The sequence below is a fragment of the Notechis scutatus genome, chromosome Z, assembly GCF_049901735.1.
Source record: "Notechis scutatus isolate UNSWTSFEM ecotype Mainland chromosome Z, rNotScu1.2, whole genome shotgun sequence".
Classification (NCBI taxonomy): domain Eukaryota; kingdom Metazoa; phylum Chordata; class Lepidosauria; order Squamata; family Elapidae; genus Notechis; species Notechis scutatus.
The window spans coordinates 74,868,704-74,891,067 of NC_142025.1; the positions used below are offsets into that span (position 1 = coordinate 74,868,704).

General features: G+C 39.8%; 1 protein-coding gene across 2 annotated transcripts in view; it reads left to right on the top strand.

Moving 5' to 3' along the window:
• CNTNAP2 (contactin associated protein 2) overlaps positions 1 to 22,364 on the top strand; it is a 1,285,310-nt gene that overhangs the window by 1,178,336 nt on the left and 84,610 nt on the right. For both annotated transcript variants that reach the window (XM_087946425.1, XM_087946426.1), the window contains 2 exons: positions 15,518 to 15,736; positions 19,553 to 19,789. In XM_087946425.1, the coding sequence (XP_087802551.1) occupies positions 15,518 to 15,736; positions 19,553 to 19,789 (456 nt within the window). The remainder of the gene's footprint in view (positions 1 to 15,517; positions 15,737 to 19,552; positions 19,790 to 22,364) is intronic.

The following is a 22,364-nucleotide window of genomic DNA, read 5'->3' on the forward strand; positions in this document are numbered from 1 at the left end:
TGCCAGAAGTCTGGGGTGAGGCCGGGCGGTGGCAAGGAGCTCCAGGGGCATTTTGAAGCCTGGTGGTGGGGGCTGGTGGCCCGCAAAGGGTAGCAGCTGGCCCATAAGGGACCTGCGGTGACTTGGGGAGCTACGCCAGGCCGCGGATTGAGGCTGCGGCCGGCAGAGGCTGCCGGAAGCTCAGGGCAAAGCCGGGTGGTGGGAAGGAGCGCTGGGGGTTCAATCCAGGATCGGGGCTGGGCAGCGGGGGTTAACGAGTCAGTGTTTACCTAGTCCTGGTAGGCAGGAGGAGGCCGGAACATTCATTGGGGAAGAGTAGAGTAGACTCAATTCAGTCTCAAATCAGCTTAAGCAGGCAGCTGTGCAGAGCAGGCTAGCATGCACAAGTGATAGGGCCACGTGGCAAAGCACTTTTATAGGATGGGCTTGGGATGGACGGGCCGAGCCTCATGCGGGCAGGGCAAGCGAGCGGCGAGAGGGCAGGCAGGGCAAGCAAGTGAGCGGCGTCCGTCGGGCCACCGTACCAATTTGGGGACATGGCCAGCCAGATGTTGCCACCGATTCCGCGACCCACGCCAAATTCTTGCTACCGGGTCACCAGAACCAGTGCGAACCGGCTGAATACCACCTCTGCCACAAATACCTGGTAGTGGTGCTGGATAAATTTGATGGATTGCTGGCCCAATTTCCAGCATTTTTTGGGCAGTTCCAGCTTTATATGAGCCTTCGGCCAGTGGACTTCCCCACTGAGATACAGTGGGTTTTTTGATTAGCCTATTGTTAGTGTCTGCAGCACATTGGGCGACGCCTCTGTTGAATCAGCCCAACCAGTTGTTGGATAATTATGCGGAGTTTTGCCATCAGTTAAGGGCCATGTTTGAGAACCCTGTTCGGGCCCAAACAGCAAACAGGCAATTGAGAGAATTGAAGCAGGGGAGAGGCTCGCTCACGGACTATATTGCTGACTTCTGGGTGGTCACCCAGGATCTGCAATGGAATGAGGCAGCACTGATAGACCAGTTCCAGGAAGGCCGGTCATCAGAGCTCCTGGATGAGTAGGCACGCATTGAATGCCCTCGCACCCTGTAGGAGCTCATGCATCTGTGGCTTCGTATTGATGCCAGGCTTCAGCAACGCCAGGCATGACAATGGACAGATGCCGCAACCGCTCCCATCAAGACAGCGCCTCCATCAGAAGTACCTCTGGACAAGCACATGCAGTTGGGGGCTGCCCAACCTCACCTGACCCAATCTGAAAAGGATAGGTGTCGTTGTGACAGCCTGTGCCTCTATTGCATCACCCGAGGCCATTTTGCAGCCAAATGTCCTGTTAAGGCACTTAAAGCAGTGGCATCAGCGGTGGCGAGAAACGTTCATCGCCTGACCTCTGTAGGTCAGGCTCCAGTGGCATCAACACTGCCATCTTAACCATCTCCACCCCAGTCATCCTTGGTGAAGCATCTTGTGCTGACAGTGAATGTGTTCGTGTCTAGTCAGGGAGCAATGGAGATCCAGGCCTTGGTGGACTCAGGGGCCACAACCAATTTCATGGATGCTCATTTTGTCGTGCAGTGGTCCATTCTCAGCAGCAAGTGTCACTGCCAGTATTGGTGGATACAATTTATGGTCGGCCCCTTCATTCGGGACCCGTGGTTGCTGCAACCAAACCCTTTCACATGTACATTGGGCAGCATGTGGAAGAAGCCATGTTCTACATTGCTGCAGTACCTCACTTTCCAGTGGTGCTGGGGTTGGAGTGGTGTGGATTTTTATTTACAGTTTATATATATATTGTTTTTGGACTGAATCTCCTTCATTTAAAGACTGTTCTTGGGAGAGTTTTTTCTCCAGCTGAATGTAACTGGACATTGGGGGCAATGTCTTTTCTTACTTGTGATTGTTTTGCCTTTGTGACACACCCAGGTCATCACAGATAATTTATACAGGCAGCCACCATTTCTCTGAGGATTCAACTTCACAAGAAATTACCAGGACTGAAAAGTGTGGATGTGCACACTGCAAGCAAGAGCTGCCAATAAGAGCTAGACATATGACAGCCTCAAACTGCACTATTACACCGTCACTGCCAAATGCCAGTAGTTGCATATAGTAATGCCTGTATCAAGAGAAAATGGAACATAGTACATTAACATCAGATCAGATGAGTACAATGTTAGGCAGGTGACGGGCTGAAACTCATAATTTTAAATCCCACAGACCACTAATATGAATTTTGACTGACAGTGGCTTGCTGTGATGACCCATAGTCTCTCAAAATAAACCAAAACCCAAAACATACATTAAAGTCCGGTAAGGTCTTCAACTTAAACTTCACTGTTTTATTAGGCACAGTTTAAAGTCACAAAAGTAAATAATGAGGCAAAAAGAAAACTAAACAAACTGCATTGATGAGAGTTCCGAAGCAAGCCAAGATAACTAATCATAAACTCCAGGAAAATAACCGAGGAGAATCCATGGGAAGAATGCCAGCAAAGATAAACCTCTTTCAAGGTGAACACTAAATTGACTCCTGCAAATTCTAACTGCACAGTTGCAAACTTATATACATAGCTCCCACCTGCAAGCCACGAGGAGGATCATGGTAATCTCCCCTTGAGTAGACCTCGCTTTTCCCTGATCCTCTACTCCCTGCGTGACATAGGATGGATAGGGGATGGGCCTGGATCCTCCTCTGACTGCTCAGCTGGCCTCTGCCCTTCCCCAGCCTCCTCCATCACCTCTGGAGCCACACTCCCACTCCCTGTTGGCTGTTCCTCCTCTTCCTCAGAGTCAGGGGCATGACACTATCCCCCCCCTCCCGCAGGGCCCTCTCCCCCGGGACCAGGAAGATGAGGATGTTGAGGAAACCGAGCGTGAATGTCCTTGACCAAACGAGGAGCATGAACATCAGTGGCATCAACCCAGGTGAAGTGGTCCATAATGTTTCCATGCCACCAAATACTGAACTCGGCCCCGCAACTGGCATGAATCTCGGATGCTATCCACTTCATACTCCTCCTCACCCAGAGGGGCTACTGGAGCCAGCAGTGATGGAGCCGGTCTATGCAGACTGTCAGTCGAGGCATGGACTAACAGGGAATGATGAAAAACAGGATGGATACGCATGGTCCCTGGCAGGGAGAAATGATAAGCCAAAGGATTGATCACTGCCTCGACCGGAAAAGGTCCCAAGTGACGGTGATCGAGCTTTTTCGAGGGTCACATCATTGGTAAATATCGAGTAGAGAGCCAAACCCGATCACCGACCGCTAAAGATGGAACATCGTGATGATGTTGGTCTGCAAACCATTTATAGTCTTCCTTGGCTCTCTCTAGTTGATTGCAGACCATGTGTTGCACGGGTTTTAACTCCTGCAAAATGTATCCACTGCCGGAACTGGGGAATCAGACGGGGCTAAAGGGAAAAATCGTGGATGAAACCCATAGTTAGCAAAGAAAGGGGACACACGGGTGGATGCATGTTGAGCACTGTTTTAAGCGAATTCTGCCACCGGTAGCACTTCCACCCAATTGCCTTGTTGAGTATTGCTGAAACAGCGGAGGTACTGCTCCAAAATAGCATTCACTCTCTCTGTCCTCCCATCACTTTCAGGGTGATGAGCAGACGACAGACACACCTGAACCTGCAGTTTCGTGAGTAGGGTCTGCCAGAAGCCGTAAATTGTACCCTCCAATCTGATACCATTCAATCTGGTAACCCATGCAACCGGAAAACATGGGAGATAAACAATTGAGCCGTTATCTTGGCCGATGGAAGACCTGCACATGGAATAAAGTGGGCCATTTTAGTCAACATATCCACCACCACCAAAATGGTTGTGGCACCATGCAATGGTTGTAACTCAATGATGAAATCCAATGAAACTGCCCCCCACGGTCGTTCTGGCATGGGCAAGGGCTGCAAGAGACCAGGGGCCACACCAGGAGCATACTTGGCTTGGTGACAGATCCCACAGGACGCCACATATTCCGACACATCATGTTTAAGTCTCTGCCACCAAAATGTCCTAGAGATGAGGTGCAGTGTTTTGAACACCCAAAGTGTCCTGCCGCTGGACTATCATGACATTGACATAGGATAAGGCCATGAAGAGGACCTCCAGGCACATAAATGCGATCACGGAACCGCAACAGGTCCCCAATATACGCCCAAGGAGTCTCTTGTCTCCCATTCCCATCCAATTCTTGACGTCTAGCTGCCACAAATGGGTCCTGCTGCTGCGCCTCCTGAATCCTCATTCGAAGGTCCACAGGTTCCTTGGTGGGCGCAAACCGCTCCAACAGAATCACCGTCCAAGGCAAGATTTTATCCTCCCTTCGGGTATACTCGGCCTTCCAAGATAGGCTGTCGGCGCATTGATTCCCTCCACTCGGAACATAGGTCAAATCGAGCAAAGAATAAGGACCATCTCACCTGATGCTGGTTCAATGTCCAAGCTGTACGTAGGTGTTCCAAATTGCGATGATCCGTCCGAACCTCGATTTGGTGACGAGCTCCCTCCAGGTGGTGCCGCCATGTCTCAAAAGTGACCTTAACCACCAATAGCTCCTTGTCCCAAATAGTATAGTTGCGCTCTGGAGCCGACAACTTCCGGGAATAATAAGTGCACAGGAACAAGGTACCTACGGGAACATAGGCCTGGAGGAGCACCACACCAACAGCCACATCGGAAGCATCTGTTTCCACCACAAATGGCTAGCCTGGATCAGGGTGTTTGAGGATAGGCTCAGAAGCAAAGGCGACTTTCAACGCCTCGAAAGCTGTGTGCTCCTCAGCACCCCAATGGAACTTCTCCCCCTTCTTAAGCAGATTAGAAAGGGGAGCAGTCAAGGCAGCAAAGAGGGGAATAAATGTGCGGTAGTAGTTTGCAAACCCCAACAGTCGTTGCACATCCTTAACCCACTGTGTAGGTTCCCACTCTTGCAACAATTGAATTTTTTCCAGGTCCATTTCCACCACAGCAGGTGAAATACGATGTCCCAAGAAGTCAATCGTGGTTTGTGCAAACTGACACTTCTCACGTTTAGCAAGCAGGTGGTTATCACGCAAACGTTGCAACACCAGCCACACATGCTGCCAATGTTCCTGCAGGGAGTCTGAGTAAATCAAAATGTCATCTAAATAAATGACCACGAATTGATCCAACAAATCATGGAAAACATTGTGCATGAAATGCATGAACACAGCTGGGGCATTGGTTAATTTAAAAGGCATCACATTATACTCAAAATGCCCGTACCTCGTCCAGAAAGCTGTTTTCCACTCGTCCCCTGCACGAATGCAAACCAGATTGTAGGCCCCACGCAAGTCCAACTTCATAAAGATCTTAGCTTGAAGCCGCTCAATCAGTTCAGGGATGAGGCGACACGGGTACCGATTCCTCACTGTGATTGCATTCAACTTGCAGTAATCACAACACAAACGTAGCTCCCCCGATTTCTTTTTACAAAAAGCACCGGTGCAGTCAATGGGGAGGTAGAAGGCCAGATAAACCCTTCCGGAGGTTCTTGTCAATAAAATCCCACAACGCGGCCAACTCCGGTTCCGACAGGGAATATATCCGACCCACCGGCAAATTTGCATCAGGCAACAAGTTGATTGGACAGTGATACGCCTGATGCAGAGGCAACTGATCCGCCTCCTTCTCCCCAAACACATCGGCAAAGTCCACCAACTCTGCCGGTAGATCCAGGTCCATGGGTGTAGCCACACTCCCTGCACAGGAACACAAGCAATGGTTGGCACACTTCCTATCAAGGAACTGCACAGCTGCAGATGACCAGACAATCTGTGGATCATGGGCCACTCCAAACCTAGCACCACCAGAAAATGAGGCACTGCGGCAACGTAAAACACGGTTTCCTCCACATGCTGCCCAATATGCATGTAAAGGGGTTTGGTTGCAGCAACCACAGGTCCCAAACAAAGGGGCTGACCATCAATCGTCTCCACCATTACTGGTGGGGATACCTGTTGCTGAGGAATGAACCACTGCTTGACAAAATGAGCATCCATGAAATTGGCTGTGGCCCCTGAGTCGACCAAAGCTGGGATCGCCACCGCTCCCACACAAGGCATGAATACACTTGCTGGCAGCACAAGATGCTTCACCAATAGCGACTGTGGTGGAGATGTCGAAGATGTCAAAGGTGGTGAGGGTGGCAAGGTTGGTGAAGATGGCGGGCCTATGGACTTTACACCCCGACCTGCAGACCCCGGTAGGCCGAGCGATGCTCGTTTCCCGCCACCACAGGTATTGCTGCTGTGGATGTCTTAACAGGACACTTGGCCGCAAAATGGCCTCGATTGCCACAATAGAGGAATAAACCATCACGATGACGTCTATTCTTTTCTACTTGAGTCAGGCGAGGGCGGCCAGCCCCCAACTGCATGGGTTCCTCCAAAGGCACTTCCACCAAGGCGCCATCTTGCTGGAAACAGATACGGTCTCTATCCGTCATCGCACCCGTCACTGCTGAAGTCTGACATTGATACGAAGACACAGATGCATGAGCTCCTGAAGGGTGTGAGGGCATTCAGTGCACGCCAACTCATCCAGGAGCTCCGATGACAAACCCTCCTGGGGTCTAATAGTGCTGCCTCATTCCATTGTACATCCTGAGCAACCACCCGAAAACTAGCAATATAATCCATGAGTGAGCCACGCCCGTGCTTCAACTTTCTCAAACATCTGTTTGCTGTTTGGCTTCGAACAGGGTCCTCAAACATGGCCCGAAACTGACGGCAAAACTCAGCGTAATTGTCCAACACCTTGTTTGGCTGGATCAGCAGAGGCGTCACCTAACTTGCTGCAGAGCCTGACAACAAACTAATCAAAAACCCCACCTTATCCTGGTCAGTGGGAAAGTCCTCAGGCCGAAGGCTCATGTAAAGCTGGCACTGCCCAAAAAATTCTAGAAATTGGGCCAGCAAACCATCAAATTTATCTGGCACTGCCACTGGGCATTTTCAGCGTGGCCGGGCAGCTTGCATTTGTGCCCCCTGTGCAGTCAAAAGAGCCGCTTGCTGGGTTAACTGGGCAATCTCTGCTCTGAGCTGATCCATGGTCACCCCACAAAAAACAAAAATAAGTTGAAGGGGTGGCAGGAGTCAAAATGTGATGACCTGCAGTCTCTCAAAATAACCCAAAACCCAAAACATACATTAAAGTCCGGTAAGGCCTTCAACTTAAACTTCACTGATGTTTTCTCTTTCTCTCTCTCTCTCTCTCTCTCTCTCTCTCTCTCTCTCTCACACACACACACACACACACACACACACACACTCCACCAAGGCAGCCACATTCCTTCACAAACCTGCTTTTCAGCTCTGTTCTTGGAGAGAGGGGAGGAGAGAGAGAGAGAGAGAGAGAGAGGGAGGGAGGGAGGGAGAGAGTATCCTGTGATCCCAAATAAAGAATGATCGATTGGTATGAAAACGGGGTGGGGGATTTTCCTGCAGACTTTTTGGGGATTTGCTGCTTCTGCTTTTGGCTGCACACAAGGAAAGTAGCAGAAGTCTTTCCTTCTCTCCCCAAACTCTGCCAGAAATGAGTCTTTGGGACCCTGCAAGGCATCCTGCTCCAAGAGGCTGCGCCAGCACAACAAGTCTCACAAAGACTCATTTCTGGTGGAGTTTGGGGGAGAGAAAGAAAGACCTCTGCTGCTTCTGCTGCTTTCCTTGCATGAAGCCAAAAGTCTGTCTGTCAGTCTCTCTGTTTCTCTGTCTCCCTCCCTCCCTCCCTCCCTCCCTCCCTCCCTCCCTCCCTCCCTCCCTCCCTGAGGACGGAGCTGGAGATGGTATCCTGCGATCCCAAAGAAAGAATGATTGATTGGTAGGAAAATGGGGTAGGGAATTTTCCTGCAGACTTTTTTTTGGATTTTCCCAGGGTCTCTGCAGAAAAAGCAGAAGCAGCAGAGATCCTGGGAAAGTCCCCAAAAAAGTCTGCAGGAAAATTCCCCACCCCATTTTCCTACCGATCGATCATTGTTTATTTGGGATCGCAGGATACCGTCTCCAGCTCCATTCTCAGGGGAAGAGAGAGAAAGAGAGACTTCTGCTCTCTGCAAGGAAAGCAGCAGAAGCAGCAGAAGTCTTTCTTTCTCTCCCCCAAACTCTGCCAGAAATGAGTCTTTGTGAGACTTGTCACACCAGCACAGCCTCTTGGGACAGGATGCCTTGCAGGTTGTTTCTGGTGGAGTTTGGGGGAGAGAAAGAAAGACTTTTGCTACTTTTCTTGCGTGCAGCCAAAAGCAGAAGAAGAAAGAAGTGGAAAGAAGTAGCCCTGTGGCAGGGCCAGGCGCGTGGGGCACATGGGGCAAGTTCCCCCCACTTACTACCTCATGTTGTTTGCTATGCAAGCGATGGAAGTCTTGTGTTCCCACAGGCCATGTGGACCGCGCAGCCTTGTGTTCCCATGCAGCTTTGGGGGGGTGCTTTGGGGGTGATATTTCTCTGCGGACCACCAAAGGTTTTTTGTGGACCACCAGTGGTCCGCGGCCCACCGGTTGGCGACCACTGGAATAAAGAACACCCATCATTTCTGGATTTCACATGATTTTATTAAGTTTCCATTCACTATAATCTGAGCTTTGTGGAATGTATAAATGTACTTCAAACTCTGTTTAAAACCCAATCTAAAATCCATCCTTTCCACCACTTTAAACATAAACTCCCAGTTCAAATTATCAAATGCTTTTGCTGCACCTACAAAAAGTAATGTGATCTATTTGTCGCTACATTGCTATAAATGTTCAATTATATCCAAGACTACTCTTACATTATCTTTTAGTTGTCTTTTGGATTCATGTATGTAATCCTGTAAAACTTTTATAAGTCTTTCAACTAAGATGGATATGAAAAGATTATAATCATTACTAAGAAAAGAAATTGGCCTGTAATTCTTCACAAGGGTTTAAGACTATTCCTTCTTTAGATATCAAAGAGATATAGGCATTCTTCCATGAATTTGGCACAGGGTTTCTATGTGACATAGAGTTGATTAAGTCTTTGATCTTCAAAGATTTTATGAAATCTACATGGTGATTTACCATGTGGATTATATAAAATATTTGAAGGTCCCAGGGATTTACCTGCCTTAGCTCTTTTAATTGCTTCTATTATTTCAAAGGCACTTATTGGACTGTTCAGAATTTGCTTATAGTTTTCCAATAATTTAAGATTAAGTGATATATAATCATCAATATTTTCCAAGGAGTTTTTCTGTTTCTAATGTAAATTAGTATAGTAATTCCAGAAAAGTCTTTGAATATTTAAAAAAAATTAAAAATCCAATCAAGATATGTAACTGGAATTGATAAATCTGCAGAATAAATTTAATAATTGTTTTTATCAATACTTTTTACTTTTATTCAGAAAATTAAAATACAAACCCCAATAATGGAAGGAAGGGAGGGAGGGAGGGAGGGAGGAAGGAAGGAAGGATTCTTTTTTCAAAAACAAGACAAAAATTTCACTACAGAGACTGCATTTCGTCCTTTCCAAAAGCTCTTGTCTTTTAAAATTAAATTTCCCCCCTTTTTTCTCATCTGTTTTTACTGTGAGAAATATCACTTTATGATTCTCTGCATATCCTGTTTAACCCCCCTGTCCTTGAAAAACTGTTTAACTTTGGTTGCTAAGCTATATGAGAGTAAACAATGCACCATCTTAAAGATAAAGGTTTCTCTTTGGGAGCCTTCGGGGGAAAATGCTCTTTAACTTACAAATTTAAATTGAACATTTTGAAAAAATAACTATGGTTTTAAATCAATCTAAAGAGGAAACCTAGACAGAAGAAACTGCAGCCAAACCAGACTTACAACAAGAGCTTGGTTTGAAAATAGTAGATGTGTTTGAGAAGATACAAGGGATGTGGATTTATACAAGTGGAGTTGACAGAATCAATGAGTGAGAAAATTGAATTTTCCAAAGATTGGTGGAGATTGGAAAATTGACAATATATCCAATTGGAAAACAACTTTGATTGGATTTTTTGGGAAAGATGGATCGACTTTGGATAATGGATTCATTACATTTAACCAAACAACAATTGACAAGAAATATTATGTCTTTGTTTACAGAGAAACTTTTTTTAACAACGGAAATGAAATACAACTGCTAAAAAGCTCCCTAATCAAATTTTTGAGGAAAAGCTTTATTATTAGGAAACAAATGAGGATATTTGATCCTTGGAGAGAATGGTTGTGGTGATTTGTAACAAATAAGGAGCTGTAGTAGACTTTATATGAATTAAATATAATAATAGATTGTTACAGAGGATTTTTGAAGTTTAATTCTGCTGTTGTTTTACCTATTAACTGCTTTGCTCGTATATATAATAGCTAAATGACAGGTCAAATAAGTTGCAAATAGATATAAAAATTTATAAATTTTGGGCATGTTTTGCAAGGCGGGCAAGGACTAACATTGATGGAATATATTTTTCAGTATTCAGCTAGGAATACTAGTCAGTTTTTTACTGCTTGTGCCCTCTGTGATTCAAATATTGCATATAAACAATTTATAAAAACTGAACATGTTTATTAATTAAGTTTGATTCTGAAACCATTGGCATACTGATGGCATTCCAAAATGGATCTTCAATATTAATTATTCTTTTGATATTTTTAAGACATTTTATTGCATGGCATTTTGAGCTTTTATAAAAGTTGGTAACATCTCTGTTGCAGGTTATCCTTAGCTTGAATCTGAGTAGTCTAATATGATTTCTATAATGTCATTCAAAATTTCTGAAGGTTCAAAACCAACAGAATAATAGCTCCCTGGCAGTGCAGGAAATCTACAATTATATCATATGTATCTACTATCTATGAAATAAAGAATTAAAAAAAAAATCACCAAAAAAATCATCACATCTCTGTACAGGCTCTTCTTATATTAAATACTTTGCACTAAAAAAATGATATTCTGAAATATAGCTCAGTGACACAGATTTTTTTTTTAAGTACAAATAAAAGAAGAAATGGAACCAGGTGGTTTTCTGAATGAAATAAGAGGAACCCAGGAATGGGTTATCTTCGACTTATAACACTTCATTTAGTAGTCATTCAAAATTATAATGGTAGTGAAAAAAAGTGACTTATGACCATTTTTCACATTTATGACCGTTGCAGGATCTCCATGGTCATGTGATCAAAATTCAGTTGTTTGGCAATTGGCTCATATTTATGACGGTTGCAGTGTCCCGGAGTCATGTGATCCCCTTTTGTGACCTTCTAATAATCAAAGTCAATGGGGAAGCCAGATTCACTTAACAATTGTGTTACTAATTTAAAAATTGCAGTGATTCACTTAACAACTATGACAAGAAAAGTCGTAAATGGTTTGTCTAAAAAAGTTGAGCCAGAAAGTAAATAGTGTCAGAAGTGTATATCATGATCTTACTTATACACACAACTAATTTGGATACCTAAACACAAAAAGAAAAAAGAAAGAAAATAAAAATAAGAGAAATTAAATGCAAAATAAAATGCATTTTTAAAATAAATATATATAAGGGGACTAAAGACCTGGCAGCTAGGAAATAAAATATCAAACTTTGTGGTGTAGATAGCTTTAAGCATTCTGATGAAAAAATAAAAATCTCAGTCTGCTAAATAATACCCTGTAATAATTCCTGTGACAATATACATAAAATACTGTAGCATTCAAAAAACATTTCAATAAATCTTTCATGAGGCATTGATTGAGACTTACAGTTCTCTGGATTCCTAGTAATTCTAGGTCAACAGATAATGTAAAACGCAAATGAATTACACAAAAGAGGTTCTTACCATTGTCAAAAATCAGAATTTAGGCTAAAATACCAAACATACATCGGGGAAGAGTCATTGAATATTGTATACACAACTGTGCTGCATGCCATACTGATTTAACATAATAGGGGGATATTGATCTAAGACATTCCTGAGTCCTTTTACAATGCTATTGGCAATGGATTACAGTTGTTCAATTCTCTTTTATCTGTTTTTATCTTTGATCTATGATTCCCAATGATGAATTTAAATGCTCAGATTATATAATGAAACATTATCATAAAATTTGCTTTGAGTTCATCATCATACACTGATTGTATAATATGAATGACAAATAAGGTTGTCAGCATTTCAAATAATGCAAGAACTCCAAAGGAAGTAGATTCCTCAAGGAACAATTTATTGGAAACTTCATATTGGTGAAAACTTCACATTGGTGAAAACTGACTCTGAAGGTTCCCGCAGTTTTCACCTAATTAAAAAGTAAAAGTTCCCCCTTCCCCCTTCCCCTAAGTCATCAGTCACATTGTCCAATCAAGGTGCTGGCTGGTTGGTTGGTTACTTCACTTCTCCTCTCCCCAGCCACCTGTTGGAATGTCCTTGGTTCCCACAGGAAAACTTCTTGTTTTGACTACAACGCCCCGGCTAGCTATTTCCCCCCTCCCTGTCCCTTCTTCTTTTTCGTGGTAACCCTGAAGCCTCAAAGATGGCCTTAGCCAGGTTTGCTTCAGGGTTGACAGTTATGAATATTAAAAAAAAACTGGGAAGGATTTCAAAACAAGCAGCTTGGCGGAGGAGAAAGACTCTGATCATATTAGAAAAGGTTTCTAGTTTTTAAAAGACAAGACAGTTGGCCTTAATATTGAGATATTTTAAGACTGCCCAGACCAGCCTGTGAGCTATCTACCACTTAGCATTCCACATGGCACAGATAATAGTGATGTCTTTAAAATCTCACTGATATCTTATGATATAGTTAGGTAGATGCCGGAGTTGGACCTGGGGTGCATGCAGGTGGTTTTCTACTTGTTTGAAAGTCTAAACCTCTTTTAGCAATGCACAGGCACAGCTAGGCATATTTGCTTAGAAGCAGCAAGTCATTATTTAGTTCACCAATCTATGTCACTGTCTGTCCCCACTCCCAAAAAAGAAACAGGAAAACAAGACACCTTGAGGCATGTTATTTGGAACACAATGCATCTTAGACTGTGAAAAACAAATGAAGCCCAGTATTTTAAAAACAAAACAAATAAGAACAGTTAGTCAAAGCAGTAAATGAGTTAATACACAGGACAGGGGAGTTTCATATCCAAAAGATTAAAACAAAAAGAATATATGTTTAGCATGAAATGTTTTATAATAGATATTTGAGGGTTTTGTGCTGTTTTGCTTTTGTTTTACATCAGATAGTAAAATGTAGAAGTTAATTGCTTTCTCGTACAAATACTTAGGTTCCATGGTTTCCCCCATATTTTTTAAATTATTGATTTTAATTATTAAAAATATAATCCATTTATCAAGTAAAATTTCAAATGGTTATTGTCAAGTTTCCAACATGAAACTGTGTTGAAATGTGTCTTAGTGTGCTCTGATTTGTTAAAATGTGTTCATAGACTTATTTATTGATCTAGTGCAAGATTGAATAATTTAGACTATGTTTTGCAACCTTTGCAAGCACCAGTCCTCCCCAAAAAGTGAGATAAAACAATATTAATAGGTCTTGTATTCTGATAGATGTAGATATCTGAAAGCTGAAGTCCATAATAAAATTTATTTTATATATTTTATATAATTGTAGTCTTTGACAATATGAAAAAATATAATATTTCAAACTATAAAATAGTAGTATAGTAGTAAAATTAGTCTTTTCCAATTTGTATCATAAAGAAAAAAGATTTCCATAAATGAAACAATATAGAATTAATAAGAGTGAAAGTATACTTTATCAACACTTTTCCTTTTTAATTTTTTAATAAATGCTCTTGTACAATATACAAACTTTAGCAATACAAAAGAGAGACTGGTAGAAACTCTTGCTCTTGTTATTAATGTGCTTTAGCAATTTAGATTATATATTTTTCAGCATAGTAACTTCTTTGCTCTTCATTAGCCAGTTGCCTATCATAAAAGGTCCCAATATAAAATTATGACTACATCACATTACTTAATTAATGTGTAAAAACATTTCATACTTTTAAAATTTTATGTCAATATTTTAACTGTAAACTAAAGCAATCTACATGCAACTGAGTAGTAATAAACACTCACATTCAAACTTATTGTGCTTGAAGATTCCTAACAGGCAGCTCTACTCTGAGTTACAAAGATTCTTTTAAGAAAGGATATAGGGATCACCTGGATGATATTGCAAATTTTCATGTGGATAAAGTGACTGTTTTATTTTTTATTTTTTATGTGGATTGGGCTCTGCCCATTGTGGCGAACACATTAGTGTCTTATAATGCTTGCTATCATTAGAATTTGTATAACCTGAGGAAGTAGATAGTGTTCCCTATCAAGGGATGATTCATGCTTTCCTTCCTTCTTTAGATGGTATATTGTGTTTGGTTAAGAGATAGTAAATACTTATTTAAGGAAGAATGATTAGGGGGATTGTAGAATGTTGGGCTAATCTGGCCCTAGGTTTCGCTTAGGTTTACCTTTTCCAATAAGCAACCATATCAGAAGATCATTTAAAACCAATGAGGTCTCCCTATGAAAAGGGGGAATCAGGAAAAATGAATTACATTTACTTTTATAGGTTGCACAACAAAGAACTTCAAAGCAAAAATTGATTGGTTTAGAAATAGTCATCTTTTTAGTTACATTATATGAATCAAATCATCCAATATATGTGAGCATAGCCATAGAAAAGAGCATTGTATTCTGAGTAAAAGAAATATTTGCAAAGGAAAAACATCAAAATGGGTAAGATACATTTTTAGCGCTTCCCAAGATTGAGCTGGACTGTTTTCTTTGTTCGTGGAGGCTTGAAAACAGCTGAAAAGGAAACTGTTATCTACAATATATTGAATGCTTCCCTGCTAGTCTTGGTTTATGAAAGAGAGGCTTTTCTTGAAGGTTAAGGTTTATGGGAAATTATTAGCAATATAGTTGAAAAACAAATTTAAAATACCAGAAAGAAGCCCATGTTACTTAGCCAGTGCAACAGTACCACAAAACCCATGTTTCAAGTATTATAGTGTCCATTCCTGTGTGGCCTCAAGAGAAACACCCATTTTAAGGTTGCTATCTTGATTGCTAGGCCTAATTCAAGGTGCTAGTTATCATCTCTGAGGCCAATAAGACATAACACTGCTAGATAGTCAAAACTTTTCAAATGTGAGTGCCTATATGGTCTGAATATACAGCTGATAGTTACTTCAAAAGCCTGCAAAGTGTAGGCAAGAGAAGATATGCTTTCTCAGCAACAGCCTCTACATTGGGACTCACTCCCCCTAGAATACCCTTAGTCCTGATCAATTTCTAACAATCATCCCGTTTAATATTAAATGACTAAAACCATTTTATTACTTGAATTCATTATTATAGGGATATTGTATTCAGTAGATTATTTTTTGTTGTACACATTCAAAATCTATGCTGTAAATTCATGAAAAGAAACATAATTGCAAGTAGAGATCTTTTTTTAAAAAAAAAAATCACAAAGTAAAAGAATCTGTATTAAAATTATATTTCTCTAACCTTCTCTCATCAGCTGCCACAGATGTATCTTTCTCATTTAATGTTGGGAATGGCCCAGTAGAAATTATTGTCAAGTCACTCCATCTGCTCACTGATGATCAATGGCATCGAGTGATTGCCGAGCGCAATGTCAAAGAAGCCAGCCTGCAAGTAGATCAGTTTCCTAGAGAAATCCGGAAGGCTCCCACTGAAGGCCACACTCGACTAGAACTCTATAGTCAGCTCTATGTTGGTAAGCAGAAATTATATGTTGAACTGAAAATGCAGTGCCTTTTCTGGATGCCTGTGGTCACTCCAAATCCTGGTCATACTGTAAAGACTTCACATTTATTTATTTACTATTTTAAATATCTGTCATCCAGTAATTCCAGAACTCCCAAATCTGTTCAAAATTGAACACTCATCCTAGACTTCAGCTTTCCTAGATAGAACATTTAATAAACAAAACTCAGTAGATGAAAATATTATTTTTGCTCCATTCCCATCAGACAGAATTCAGGATTCAGTTTGCCACTGTAATCTTAGTATTTAAGCTGATTGATGCAACAGAATACATTTGGAGTTTTGAATACAGATGCTAGCATTTCGGTTTTATTACTTAAAAATATTGTAATAGCTTGTGCAATTTAAGAAATGTAAACAAATAATCTAAAAACTAGTTACAATTAACAACTAGTCCTACTCTTATGCATTGCATAAATCTAATCCATATGCCACCAAATAGCAATATTCAAATGTATCTGTCTCATGTCAGCTAAAACGAAGTACTTTATAGCAGGGGTCCCCAACCACCGGTCCATGGACCGGTACCGGTCCGTGGAACAAGTCCTACCGGGGCGCTGGTTTGCTGGCGCCGCCATCTTGTTTGATGAAAAAGTGCTTCCGGTGAGCTTTTCCGGGTAGAAAGCTCACCGGAAGCACTTTTTCATCAAACAAGATGGCGGCGCCTTCGCTGGTGAGCTTTTCTGGGCAGAAAGCCATTTCTACCGGAAAGCTCACTGAAGCTGGCGCCGCCATCTTGTTTTGATGAAAAAGTGCTTCCGGTGAGCTCACTGGAAGCACTTTTTCATCAAAACAAGATGGCGGCGCCCAGCTGATGCCGGTACCGGGCCGCGCCATAAAAAAGGTTGGGGATACCGGGCCGCGGCATAAAAAAGGTTGGGGATCACTGCTTTATAGTCTGGCTATCATTTGGTTGTTTAATTAAAATATATATCAATAAGCATCCTTCAAACCACAAATCTAATGTAAGATATAACAAGATAATCTTTTGGTGATCAGGGATTTCATTTAATATTTTTAGTGGTTCAGAATCCATAATACATAATGGTGCAATTTGGAAATAGCCATATCATGTGCAAGGATTGGCTTGAGATTTGGGGTTATTTTTTCCTAGTTTAAAGGCAGTAATTGGATTTTCTCTGTTTTTAAACAGCATATCAAATAGATATTATATGGCTTTATAGTTTAGTTCACTTTTTATGTGATACCTGCCACTGACACACATCTAAAACAGTTTCTGAAAACTTCTCTGTTTGGAAACAGAGAAGTTTCCAAATTGACACAAAAGGGACTTAAGAAATGCATTCCTTTTTTAGATAGAATGCAGAACAAGCCATTGAATATTAGATAAAGGAAAACAGACAGTTACTGAAAGCACTAATTAGGAAACTAAAACTTAAATATTTTAGACACATAACATGGAAGCAAGAACCAGATGCTTACAAAAGAAGAACCAGATCCTGGCTAGGTACCACTAATGTTGACACATGCATAAGCACACATGATTTCAAGAAGCAGTTGTTAATAGAATCCTGGCAAACTGCTTGTGTCTGTCAAGTAATGAACACTTGGAAGCAGCCAAATAGCAAATTTCACTTCAAAAATTAGCATAATCCTCCGAAGCAAATCACTAATCCCCCAAGGAAGATGAGTTCTACACACTGATCCAGTTCTTTCAGAGACCCACCTAAATTTAAAGAAAGGGAGGAGTGATTTCAACAGAATAGTGATCTTGTATAATTCTGTATAATGTGATACAGCAGCTTTATGTACATATTGATGAAATCAACAGTTCAAATGCCCAAAGCTTGTTTCCCAATACCCCCAGTTATGACAAATGCCTACTCAGCCTGCTGATGAAAATCCTCAGTCACTTGTTACAGTTGCTCATATCTAAATGACTTTCTCTAAAAGAGAAAGGTCTGCTTCAGTGCCAAACAATTCATAAATTTATACTTAATAAAAGGTTGTTAAATAAGATCATTATTTTATCTGTTAGAGAACCACAGAAGAAAAAAATAAAGAACAAATCTAATGAATAATGACTATACAACTGGGGAAACTATGCTGTCATTTCAGCTCTGTTAGTCTGGTACCTGCCAAGATGCTGAAGGCTTATATATCATTTTAATTTATTTCATTGCTCCGCTTCTAATAACATGGGAGAAAATGAATTTTCTGTCTTACTTTTTTCATCATTTTACACAGTGCTGATTTTATCCCTCAATATATATATGCTTTCAGAAAATCCACTTATGTGGCTGGTCAATTTTTTTATTTGGTGTTACGATAACGTAACACACTGGCCCCTTACCTTATAGAGGTAATAGCATGCAAATAAATTGCTTGGGATATCTTAAAAGCTGTGTTATACTGAAATGGACCAGCTCTTCAGCTCTCAAAAAAAAAAAAAAAAAAAAAAGACTCTGCTATACTCTGTTCTTAGTGAACCTGAACCCTTTCACATAGAAAGAAATGCTATGAATGAGACCCTAAACTTCTCATATATGTGGAGCCTCACTGATTTGGTTTTCATATACATTTGGCTGCTAAGAAATGCATCCCTTCTAAGAAAAATATTTTAAACATTATTTTTCTAGGACTGAGTGAATGTCATAAAGTTTGAAAACATGATATTTATAGATGCTTTGGGAATCAAATCTTATTTTCAAAGGGTAAGTGAAACTGGGCACAGGATATAAGTAAGAGCAATGAAAAGGACCCTATACTGCTGCTTATTTTTGTTGCCAGGTGGATAGTTTAGGATTTATCATATATCTTTCAAAACAATTAAGATGTCTAGGAGTACTTGATTCATAATAAGCAAAAAGTACTTGTTGCATGTCTGACAAAGAGGAGGGATCCATTGATTCTGAGAAAAGCCAAATGGATTTGGGGCTACAACTGATGAAGTTAGCATATTATAAAAGTAAATGAAAAAAATAATCAACTTATTAAACATGTTAGCCTTTCTTTTCACATACCACTTAATATACAGTATATGTGTTATGTTAATTTTTTCAACTTTTGTTCCATAAAGAAATTCCATAAACAAAATCTACAGTATGTTTCTAATTAGAATTTGAAAATAGTAGTACATTATTATTTCATTATCATCATCAGATCATTATTAGATTATCATTTAATAATTATTGATAGCTATCTGAGGTCATATTGATTTAGGTTGTTATTACTAAATATGCTAATAATGGAATGCAAAGAATCACCCCAAAAGGAATAAGTTTAGAAAATATTCCAATATTCATGTTGAACAATAATGCATTTGCAGATAAACTGAGCATTTCTTTTATCTGCTTTTTCCTTTTGCAAATTATTAATTGCAACTATTATTTTTAATACTGCTGCATTTAATTAATTTAATTTGAGTTCTGCCTATTTCTTTTTCTAGACTTAACTTTAAGGCCTAAAGGTTAGTCACTATTTTGCAAAAAAAATAAATTTCTCTCCCTGTCAAGGTGATGTGGTCTCCTATGGTTTGCACATTTTTGAAAAGCAATTGTGAACAGGGCAAATCTCAGTTCTCTCACTCCAAAATTTAATGGAATCTCAATTAGACCTATTGAAATACATACCCTTCCCCCCAAATCCTGATGTCTCTGGGATGGCAACTGAGAATGAGCAAAATTCCACTTACAAGGTTTTATTTGGCTTCTGGATTTCAGCTGAAACTGTTCTTTCTTGATTCATTAAGAGGTAATTTTTTGTTCATTCGTTCATCTTTCATTTGGCATTTTATGTTCTTCAGGTGCTGCAGGTGAACAGAAAGGATTTTTGGGTTGCATTCGCTCTTTAAGAATGAATGGATTGACTCTGGATTTAGAAGAGAGAGCAAAAGTCACTCCAGGTGTGAAACCCGGTTGTTCTGGCCATTGCACGAGCTATGGAATACATTGCAAAAATGGTGGCAAATGTGTTGAAAAATATAATGGATACTCATGCGACTGTTCCCAGACAGCTTATGATGGCCCTTTCTGCAGTAAAGGTAAACAGCTCATAATGTTAAACTGGACATACCATCTGGAAAATAAATGGAACTGAAATATGCTTATTCCTGAGTCACTGACAGCAAAAATGCATGATCATTGTACTGTTTCCAAGAATAATGCAAGGATGTTGCTGTTTTCCATCTATTAAATCTTAAACACTTAGAAACAAAGTACACTCATAACTTTTCCTAATCAATGCATAGGAAACATGGCTGGCCATTATTTGAAGAATCACCTTTTTAAATTCACAAATTTACATGGAAGGATATATGGAAAATATAGATTTAAATCTATCAACATTAAAATAGAAATGAGAGAGAGAGAAAATTTAGCAATCAGAAAAATTAACATGTGAAAGAAAAACCTATTATTTTATACTTAGAGAAACTTAGTTGAGGAAATAGAAATAATAGTCCTATTGTGAAAAAGTGACCATGAACATTGTAGTTCTTGATTTTAAGGAAAGTTAAAAGCAAGCATAATCAAACATATATAGGTAGTTCTTGAGTTACAATCATTCATTCAGCAATTATTCAAATTTTCCATTGCGTTTTTACAGTGAGTGGAGTACATCTACACTTCATAGCACAGAAGCAAGACAAGAGAAGGCCCACTCCCACATACCAGACAGGGGTGGGAAACTTCAAAAAAGCCTCCCTTTCCTGCAGATCTTAATAACCACCAAGTACGGAATGCAAGTTGGCTATTTTGAGGCTGAAATCAAGAGGAATTCAGATACTTCCAGTTGATTTCAATTAGCTTCTGCCCTTCATGTAAAAAAGAATAAATATTTCAGGAATTTCATTCCATGGTGGGTCAAGACAAAACATACATGCAAAAACTAAGAAGGAAAAGGAGAAAGCAATAAAAATGAATCTTTCACTTCTGAATTGCCCTCCTAGCAAATTTGTTTGAAAATAAATATGAGATAAATGTCAAATGATTTGATTCGATAAAATAAGTCATATCCTAGTATACTGGATTGTTGGTTTTGTGTGGCTTTGGTATCCACAGCAGAACAAGCTTGTTGCTTTGATTATGACTTAAAATTTATTTATATTTATATATAAAATAAATTTATTTTAAAAGTTGCTATATCTTAAAATTAAGTGACAATAAATGCATTTCCAATAGCTGAAGCCACTAGATTCAGAATGAATCTATGTTCTTTTGGATATCCATGATCATATGGTGAATTGGAATACTCTGTGATAGGCATAGGTACCACTTTGGTGGGAAGGTAATAGTGTTCCATACATCTCAGTGTATAGTCAAGCTAGTAGCTACATGACAAGGAAACATAGTATAAGATGGTCTTAATATACAGTATTATCTCATAGCAACAGGCTTTTGTTTTCAGAGAGTATTATTCAAACTAGTTGTAGGGCAAGAAAGTAGTTCTCAGGAAAGTCCTGGTTGTTTTGTAAATTACAGTACTATAGTGCCTTTTGGTTTGGATGTACTTTGGGAGTAGTAAAAAGGAGTATTAAAGTTGCAATAATTATAACAAGAACAGAGTAGCCAAATGGAATTCCATAACTTTCTTCTAGAGCCTTTTAACAAATAGCAGTTTAATCAGCTGCAATTGTTCTTTTGCTGATCTGAGAAATTATTATAAGTGCTGAAAGAAGTCTGCAGACCCAGAAATTGCTTTCTATCCTTAACTATGTTTTCCTTCCATCCTGGCAACAGTCTAGCAACAGTTAATAGCTTTCTGAAGGGTGAATGCTTTGTATTCATTGTTGCATTGTTAGTGGCTCTGCCTAAGCAGAGAATGAACGACATAGCCTGAAATTAATGTGCTTGTTTTTACTGAAAAGAGAACTGTCTCAAAGGACAAGGTCATGACATCATGTTTCTCCATCTTAATTAATGTCTTGAATCTGAAAAAAGAGTGCAGATGTAGCCCTTCATTAGAAGAACACAAGATGCATTTTTACTCTAACAAGTTTTCATTCACTTCCATTCTTAACATTTTATGCACTTGACACCTTTATTTTTTTTCTTGTGATTTTAATTTTTTTTGTTCTGAATTTTGATTGTTTGACTTTCCTATAGTAAGGACTAAATGAAATATAATTGAATTGATTACCAATTAAATTTCTTTGAATGGCATTATTGGGTTCACATTCTGAAAAGAAAGTAAAGGTGAATATGTTAGGTTCCTATTTTCTCTCAAAAGTTTTTAAGAGTCCTACTGGTTTCTTTTGAGTTTTTATTTGTTTATTGATAAGAAGTAATTAATAAAGACAAATAAAAAACTCAAAATAAACCAGTAGGACTCTTAGAAAACTTTTGAAAGAGAAAATAGGAACCTAACATATTCATAAAGACATATTAGAATGGCATATTATGTCATTCTATCTTCATAAAATTTAGGATTTCATTAAAAGGCCCTTCAAAAAATTGTAGGAGATATATAGAGGAAGAAAAAATGGCCCAAATCCCCATTATACTTTGTAAATTAGTCATGTTAGAAACAGAAATACTTATGCTCTCCTTTGGATTTGGGCAAAATAACTTTAAGACAGATTATGGCCATTGTGAATATGTTTTGACTAAATATCCAGT